This window comes from Apodemus sylvaticus, chromosome 4 (assembly GCF_947179515.1).
Source record: "Apodemus sylvaticus chromosome 4, mApoSyl1.1, whole genome shotgun sequence".
Lineage (NCBI taxonomy): Eukaryota > Metazoa > Chordata > Mammalia > Rodentia > Muridae > Apodemus > Apodemus sylvaticus.
The window spans coordinates 72,554,792-72,564,421 of record NC_067475.1 but is presented as its reverse complement, the minus strand read 5'-3'; the positions used below and the strand labels follow the sequence as shown (position 1 = coordinate 72,564,421).

At 40.0% G+C, this 9,630-nt stretch overlaps 1 protein-coding gene across 1 annotated transcript; it reads right to left on the bottom strand.

Annotated features, from left to right (window-relative positions):
* Positions 1-6,290: 6,290 nt before the first annotated feature.
* Sprr4 (small proline rich protein 4) lies at positions 6,291-6,524 on the bottom strand. The gene has a single exon (XM_052178810.1). It carries the CDS (start codon positions 6,522-6,524, stop codon positions 6,291-6,293), a length of 234 nt encoding a protein of 77 aa, XP_052034770.1.
* Between the last annotated feature and the right edge of the window lie 3,106 nt (positions 6,525-9,630).

Here is a 9,630-nt window from a genome sequence, read left to right as displayed (position 1 = left end):
CCCAGCCAGAGTCAGAGTCTTCCATAGTGGAAAGACCAGAGTTTTCCTCCAGCTCACACTCACAACTCATGAATCCTGACTTGCTAAAATTTATTTTGCTTAACCTCCCAGTGATTCCTCCTCACAAGACTCTTCAAGGTAGAGATGAGTACAGATAATTTAATTCAGACTATAAGTGCATTCTTCACACCCAGTTCCCTGGTTAATATATATATAGCCATAAGCTATTTCATTGCACTAGCAATGAGAAGTTATTTTTGAATAGCATTTTGCATTTCAGAACAGTAAGAACAATAGGACCCTTTGGTTTTGCCAGTTAATATTTTTTCAATTAATTCTTTAATCTATTTTTACAGTCCAGACTTTATCCCCCTCCCAGTCCACTCTCTGACTGTTCCACAGCACACATCTCCTCTCCCCATCTCCAAGAGGATGCCCCCTTCCCACACTCGACCAGACCTCCCCATTCCCTGGGGCTCCAAGTGTCTTGAAGGTTAGGTGCACCTTCTCTGGCTGAGTCCAGATCAGGCAATCTTATGCTGTACATGTGTTAGGGGCCTCATATCAGCTGATGGGTGTATGCTGTCTGTTTGGTGGCTCAATGTCTGATAGTGCTCAGGGGGTCAGGTTAGTTGAGACTGCTGGTCTTCCTATGGGGTCTCCCTCTTCCTCAGCCTCTTCCAGAATTTCCCTAATTCAACCATAGGTGTCACCAGAAAGATAAGGCATCAAGTAGAGGGATGAGGTTGCCATCTCACAGTAAAAACTCTGGGCCAGAATTATTCCTGTCTGAAAGAATTGCAGGAACAAAAATGGAAACAAGCATAAGGAAAAGGAAGTCCAGTGACAGACCCAATTTGGGATCCAGCTCAAAGGGAGGCCCCAAGGCCTGACTCTATTACTGGTGCTATGGTGTGCTTACAACAGGGGCCTATCATGACTGCCCTCCAAAAGGCCCAACATGTGGGCTCTTAATTTAATAGGACAATTAAGCATATGGGATAAATTTAAAGAAAGCAATGATGTGCTTAATAATTAAAATAATTGCAACTAGAGAAATGGCTCTACCAGAAGACCTAGGTTAGGATCCTAGGCAGAAACTCACATGGCAGCTCACAACCATCTATAACTCATTTCAATGGATCTGATGCCTTCTTTGGTTCTCTACAGCCACTGTATACAAGTGGTGAACAGGTCTACATGCTGGCAAAACCCACATAAATGTAAAAATAAAAATAATTATATTTTCATTTAAATATCTATAGCACATAATGAGAGTCTTGGAACTTTTTTTGTCAAATGTGTTAAGTAGGATTTCATGAAAATAAAAACTAAACTTTTGAGGCCATAAGAATCTGTAACCAAAAGTTATAGAAGTGGTGACTGACTATATTCAGACAGAAAAAATACTATGAACCAACAAATTAAACCTAAAACAACAAAATCACAAAGATATCAAAATTGAATTGTATTGCTTCTTATGCATGACCACCTAGGAAGTTGTTTCTTCCAAATTAACTCTGGCAGTCAGAGACTGCCATGACCAGGATCCTAGGGTCCTAGGGTTCAGGTTCTTAGCAGATTCTATCATTTTTCACACAATGATGGCTCATGGAAGCTTCTACCTAGTTCTCAACTGAGAGCCTAGTGAGCCAGGCAGGCAATGCAATAAATGTATTTTTTTTTTGCAAGCAGCCATTGAAAGAATGAACTGTATAACTTTGTGGGTAAAGTCATAAGACGGCCCGAGAGAATTAGAATTAGGAAGAAAAAGTAACATTTGTCTAAGAAAGTCACAGATAGTAAGCACAATCATCCAGAAGAGAGAACATGGGTGCCAACCTCCATAACCTATGTGCTAGTGTCATGTTACCACCATAGATGCTGGACGTGGAGCTCCAGGATGCAGTGTTTGTCTTCTGTGGTTCCATTCTGCTTAATTTGCTTGCCACTTTTGCCACAGGAACATTTATCCTTTATAGTCATTCACTGAAAACATTTAACTTGATTTGGATTTTCCAAGAGCTTACAGTAATTTTTATTTGAGCCTCTATAGAGATATTTTTTATTTGAAAATTTGATAAATGCTATAAATGTCAAGACAAGACTATTGGAGATTGCAGATGTAATGAATATATTTTCCATCATAAGATGAACACAAGCATTTTGGGAACCAGGGGCAGAGTGTTACACTTTGAATATAAAATGTCCTCCAAAACATTCATGTCTTAAAGGCTTAGTCCCTGACCAATGAATTCTAACCATTGAGAGTTGATTGGATCCTGAAAGCTGTCATCTAATAAACTGACCAGTAGACTGATTAATTCATAATTTAAGGCTATTACTGAGAAGTGATAGATATTTTTGGAAGTAGGTAACATCCATTGAAGGAAAAGGTCATTGAATTACTAGGGAAATGTATGTGCTATATCTAATAGAATATTCCCTCTCTCTCCATCTCTATCAATTCCCTCCCTTCTATTCCTCCTTCCCTCTTTGCTGCCCACATTTTGTTTAGCACTACATGATCAAATTTCCTGTGCTCTGATGTTTCTGTCCTGCAAAGGGCCTGAAAGCAAGAAGGAAGCCAGCTGACATGGGACTGTACTCTTTAGAATTATATAATAATTTGTCTCTTTCAGTCATTTTGACAAGCATTTTCTCAAAACAGTGAAAGTCAACTTAACATACAGTGTGTTTTGGTGTCTTTAGGAAGGATCTGTAGCAGTAGAAGTATCTACACATTTTAGGGTATATGGAAATAATGAAGAAACTCTTCAGTTTTCTGTTGATCAGTGAAGAAGTTGATCTAATAATGCTTACTGTCTCCTTATGTTCTACAATCTTTTCCATGACACAGATAAGTATGGTCTGTGAGGCAGAACAACACAAAAACAATTTGTTATGAATGCATTACATTTTCATATATTGCCAAATAGATGAGACATTTCCTTGGGCATTGTTGGAAGGTCATCAGTATCTTCTTTCTCCCACTAAGTTAATTTAGTCACTGATAAGATAAATTTGTTGTTTCTGTTTGTCAAGCAGTTGAAGATACTGCACACCTGTCAAACCCAGAACCCTAAATCTGTGGAAGGGCTTGCCAGAATCTACATATAAGACATAGATAAGACATGAAAAACCAGTTTTTCTATAAGTTCCCTTTCCCCACTGTAGGGCATTTCATCTAAGGTTACTTACTCCCTTTGGGTCCTGAGAGTCTCTCACCTCCCATGTCTCTGGTACATTCTAGAAGGTTCCCCCACCTCCTACCTCCTGTGGTTGCCTGTTTCCATTCTTTCTGCTGGTCCTCGGGGCTTCAGTCCTGTTCCCTCCAGCCAATTCCTGATCATGTTCCTCTTTCCCCCTCCCTGTTCCTTTCCCACCCAGGTCCCTCCTTACCTCCTCCCACCCCATGATTGCTTTCTTTTTCTCCCAAATGGGATTGAGGCATCATCACTTGGGCCCCTCAGCTTGTTAACCTTCTTGAGTTCTGTGGATTGTATCCTGGTATTCTGTACTTTTTTTTTTTTTTTGGCTAATATCCACTTATTAGTGAATAGATATCATGCATGTCCTAAAAGTTGAGGGATAGGGTTGCCATCCCATGGTCAAAAGTTCTAACCCAGAATTGTTTCTGTCTGAAAGAAATGTGGGGAAAAATGGAGAAGAGCCTGAGGTAAAGGAGGTAGAGTGACAGGACCAAGGGATCTAGTTCAAGGGGAGGCCCCAAAGCCTGACACTATTACTGATGCTATGGTATGTTTACAAGCAGGGGACTATCATGACTTCCCTTCAAAAGTCCCAACAAGCAGCTGAAAGAGTCATATGCACATACTTACACCCTGCCAATGGTCAGAAGCTGGTGACCACTGTGGTTGAATTTGAAAAAAACTGAAAGAAGCTGAAGAGAAGGGCAACCCTATAGGAAGACCAGCAGTCTCAACTAACCTGAACCCCTGAGATCTCTCAGACACTGAGGCACCAGGCAACATACACCAGGCCCCAGGGAGTGGGGAGGTATGGTAGGGTGGGGGTGGGGTGGGGACATCCTCTTGGAGATAGGGGAGGAGATATGGGATGTGAAACAGTCAGAGGGCGAATGGAGGGGCATAAAATCTGGACTGTAAAAAAAAGAATGAATGAATGAATGAATGAATAAATAAATAAATAAATAAATAACTTTTCTATAGACTGCCTATGGCTTTTATGACAAGTTGCAGAGTGATGTTAAGTAGAACCAGTCTCTCTGTTACTTAAGAGTATTTTGTCGGGGGGAATAATTGATACAGAGCTTGAACATCAGAAATTCTATCAAAGTTTTCTTAGCCTTTTAAGCACTCAGTATTTTTAGATTACTGGTTAATAGCTGTATTCACTATGTTTAGTGTTTCAATTAGAAATATCAGCTCTCAATAGTGATTTTAAGGAGAAAATGAAGGAAGTGGTCATTAATTGATTTTTCAAACCAGTGTGTTCAATGAAGAACTTGCTATTGGCATTACTAACAACATAAATGAATTTCCACATCAGTGAGCAAATCTTTGAGAAGAATATAGCAAAAAGGAGAAAAAAACTGATTAGTTACATCTTAAAACTTTTAAACATTTTCATTTATTCTATGTGTATGGTTGTTTTGCTAACATGTGTGCCACTGTAGCACAAGTACCCATGGTGCCCTCTGAGGCCAGAAGTGAGGGTCAGATCCTCTGGGATAGAGGTACATAGATAGTTGTAAGTCAACATGTGGATGCTGGGACTTGGGTCCTCTGAAAAAGCAGCTAGTACTCTAAGTCACTGAATCACCTCTAATGTTCCCACCTTATTCCTCTTTAATGTTCTGTTTTTTAAGGACTTGTGTCTTTTTCTAGCTGGGAGTATTCAGCTTTTTTTTAATACAAGCAGCTTATACAAAAGCAAAGAGGGTTAGGACATCAGCTCTAAAAGTAGGACCTAAGCTTTCATAAACTATATGAACTCAAAATAACTAACTAAGCCAACTATTTTGCACAAATTCTCAGTACATGACCACCCAGGCAGGAGTTGGGGGGAACCACTCTTACGCAGATGTAAGAAAATATCTCTGACTTCCTAAGAGTAGACTTAAGCTGAGTATAGGTTATCTCAAAATAGTCAGGAGATCGAGCACGGGCAAGGTGGAATAATAAGTCTATGGTAGATCAATAAATAAGTGAGAGAATGGTTACGTATGAGTGACTTGAAGAATAAGAATAATAGGGGCAGGAGGATGGTTCAGTGGCCAATGGCACTTGCTATATTTGCTGAGGACCCAAATTTAAGTCCCAGCACCTACATCAGAAAGTTCACAACTACTTGTAATGTGAGGGCCAAGGAATCTGATGCCCTTATCTGTCATCTGTGGGTACCTGTACACATGTGAACATACACACATATACATAATAAAAATCATAAAATATTCTTAAAAAGGAATAAAAGAATAGACAACAAATCCATATAAAAGTCATTTGCATCTGTTTGTATAATGCTTCATTACACTCCAGTCACCTGTGTCAGTTTTGTCTGCCTTTGCAGAATGACAATTTCTGGGCATCAAAACCAACATTTACCAGATATGTTAAATTTCTAATCATGGCTAAGGAATTTCTTTCCTCCTTGGTCTTCCCTAAATGGAGTTAGTCAAGGAAATCTCTCAAAAGTCTAAGAGGGCAGTATTTGGGCCTATTTTCCTCACTCTTTCATCAGAGATGTATCAAGATCCTTCCTCTCCCCACAATTAGCTACCAGAAATTAATTATGCTCATAACAATGGCTTCCTAAACTCCTAGGGACATGTACTCATATTCTTACCTCCTGAAATGTGATGAGGAATGGAGCCGGGCAGCCCAGGACACAAACACAATCATTCTTATATGAAGCACATGTTTATTAATGGAGTAAATGGGCAATAGGTATAGAAAGAAGTGGAGAGAAAAAGATTAAGGCATCAATTTTGCCTAGAGCCCCAGAAGAAGCTGTTGTATAATATGGAATGGACAAAGCCACAATTATGATCAATAAAGGGGCTGGAGTGGTTGACTTTTCTCCCTTGCCCACTTGGAAGACAACAGGGTAGGATATAGAAGTCTTAGAGTAACAAGGGTGCATGTAATGTGGGGATTGATGAGGACTCAAGAAGTCTTATGATCTAAATTTATTGGACATAGGTAGAAGGAGAGAAAATCTTGGAGCCAGTTGAAATATAAGCAGAGGGAAGACAAGGCTCCATCTAGTAGTCTGGTGGTAAGCAGTAGGTGGTTGTTAGTCCATCCTTACTTCTGTTTACACTTAGGGTCTTGATGTGCAGAAGGGCACTTCAGCTGAGCTGGGTTAGCTGTGCTCCTCGTTGGGCATTGTTTTTTGGCATGAGGAACACATGGATCCTTGGTTTTGGGCCCACATGCCTCTTGACATTTGGTAGGAGGTGGCTGACAGGGCTGCTTCGCCTGCTGCTGCTGGACTTGTGGTGTGCACTGTTGCTGATTCTGATGCTGATGGGAAGGCATGTTCCAGGAACAGGTAAGTCTGAAGGAGACCAACGAAAACACCATGAAGACATTATGAGAAAGGTCCCATATGTAGCCTCCCATCAGTCTCATCGAGGAGTATTTTCCTCTAATAACCAAGGATGATTTATACCCTCAGCAAATGAGCTACTCTTCTGACTTTACTATGATAATTTTTCTCACCATCTTCCTTTTGTGTTATTATGAGTTCCTATCTTCTTTATCTTCACGTGGACCCTTTATTTATTGGTCTTACCAAGAATAAATCAAAAGAATTAAGTTCAAGATTAAAAAGCAGCTGAGACATTTTATGAATTCAAGGTGTAGGTCTGGGTACCTGACAGTTGGCTAAGTTAAGTGATGCAGATGTATGAGGAAAAGGACAAGAGCAGTGTCCGTTTCCAGGAAACAGTGTCAGAGTCTATAACCAATGGATCTAGAGAATAGGTGAACCAGTAACAGAAGTCTGGGTTCTAATCTCCACTCCACCCTTAATATACTAAAGAGAATCACAGGATATGGCTGTAGGATAGAAGTTTCAGCCCTTTATGGAGAACCAGGGAGCACTATGGTTCAGAGTTTTATCAAGAAATATTTTGGTTCAAAGGGAAGATCACCAGTCCAGCAGGAGGAGGGATAAGCTCTAGATGTAAATCTGTAACTGACTGGCTAGTCATATTTCTGCAACCTTAGTGGGTGGTATGTGTCTGGATGTTCTCTGAGGCGTTCCAGTTCTCACAGATGTTTCTAGTTTTCTTCACAGGAAGCACTTCTCATCTTATAAATTATAAGTGGTAGGTATACACCCCAGAAAGAAGACCAATAGTCTAAGAAAGCTAAGATATGGGGTGTCTTAGTATGAAACACAACATTCAACATGCATATTAGATTTCTGTTAATCTAAGACCAAAGCTTTATGCTTACTGGCAGGGGCCAACAGAGAGAAGAGAACATGAACATGCTTTAGAGAAGACCCAAAGTTACAACAAAATGCCACAGTTCTATGTGCACCAGTTCCAATGAGAAGATCCCTCCTGCTGAGTGGTCAAGCCTCAAGTCAGGAAATAAGTCACATCTATCCATGATACAGAATGAAGATAGTGTTCCCTAGGTGATAATTACTGTGACATTTCCATAATTTTCATGAGGCTATGCCACTTTCTAGTTACCCAAGAACAGGAGAGAAGCTTGGCCTAGAGCCTCAAGGCATATGAAAAAAGGAGAAGAACAGGAGTACAGAGACATCCCTACTTACCAAAGGCTGTGAGCTGGACTCCAGTTGAGAAGACTGAGAGCAGATCCATATGCAGCCATTCCCAGAACCCTTATAAGGGCCCCCAACATGCCCCAGGCCTTTGGTGTGGCCCTGATAATCACCTCCCAGGCAATTCCTCACCCACTTCTCCCACCTGCACTTCCTACAGGGACTTGCTTTACTGGGCTGTTTTGACAAAAAAAAAAAAATCAGCCACCTGATGTTTCCAAGACTCTGAGTCCCTATAGTTGAACTAACTTATCCCATTAAAGATGTTGACTTGAAAAGAAAATTTCAAGACTATTTATATATAATATATATTATATATACACACATATATATTATATATACACATATAATATATGTGTTATATATTATATACATTATATATTTTATATACACACATATAATATATATATGTGTGTATGTATTTCATATGCATGAGTGTTTTGCCTGCATATATGTCTATGTACCATGTGTGGCTAGTGAGTGTGGAAATGGATTTCCTAGGACTAGAGTTATAGAGAGGTTACTTTATGGGTGCTGGGAACAGAGCCTGGGTCCTCAGAAAAATATATTGGTTCTCTTAACAACCAAGATATCTCACCACACCAGATTTAAGACCTAAAATAACAAACATGATAAATTATTTGAATGCTATAATAAATACTAAGAAAGTGGTGGAGGAGACAGGATTTGGAGCAATTATGACAAAAATATGAATATCTCCTTCCCTGCTACATGTTGCTGTTTGTGGGGAATCTTCTTGCCAAGTCATTTTATGTCCATACTTCCTCTTGTCTAGACAAATGTTATTATCACTGTCTTGCAGGTGCAGATGAGAAACATTATATGGGTAGCAGGTGTCCAAGAAAGTATTTGGACTCTAATATAAGTGATTCAAAAGACTTCTAGTCTTACACACTGGAGAGGGAGAAAATACTTAGCCACAGACCCCATCCATCCCCTCTTTTTTTCTCAATATCATGTTCCTGTGTTTTCTAAACCAGAGAGGCCATTTGCATGCATTCTGAATTCTCCCCTGGAACACAAGCAGCAGATTGTGACAACAGCCACACTGATGGTAGTGCTCCTACCTCCACACCACCCATCCAGATGTGGTTGCTCATAGATATTAGTAATGCCCACAGAGATATGTAGAATGTGATCCCTGTGATAGGCTTGCCACCTAAAATATAAGATATAAAATCTAATTTCATGATAGTTTCTTCTATAGTATGTTTTTAATATCATGTGAGATATACTAAAAGTGTCGTTTTTGTTCATCTGAAACATACATTTAACAGGACAATCTCTATTTCTCTTTGATAAATTTAGCAATTCTTCTTAGGACCCTTTCCACGTTGAGAGAAAGAAGCTCTGGTCTTTTACCTGGCCATCACACTGGAAGGTAGGAAAGCAGGATTGCTGTGGCTGATGATCTCCACCCCCAACACACACACACACACACACACACACACACACACACACACTCACACCTCTTTATCTACCCTAAGCTTTAGTTTCCTTCTGAAGACAAACTCCTTGGTGTTCTCCCTCTACATAGATAAAGTAAAAGGCTATCAGATGAAAGATAGGAATACCCAAGCACTTTCTTATGTACTTAAAACCCCTCTGCTTCATTCAGTCCTCATGACAATTCAGATGTATCATGAAAATCGATTGTACAGTTTGAAGAAACAGTCCCAAAGAAGTTAAATAACCTGCTCAACAACCTCAGTTAGTAGGGGAGGAGCCAGGTGGTTGCCTGGTCCAGGGCTTATTTCCACTGCATCACAGCAACCAACATCTCTGCAGTGGAAACATGACTGTCCTTGGGTGGGGACCACA

What these genes read in the sequence shown, in the direction of transcription:
- Sprr4 (XM_052178810.1), bottom strand. Translation starts at nt 6,524, where the DNA reads ATGCCTTCCCATCAGCATCAGAATCAGCAACAGTGCACACCACAAGTC.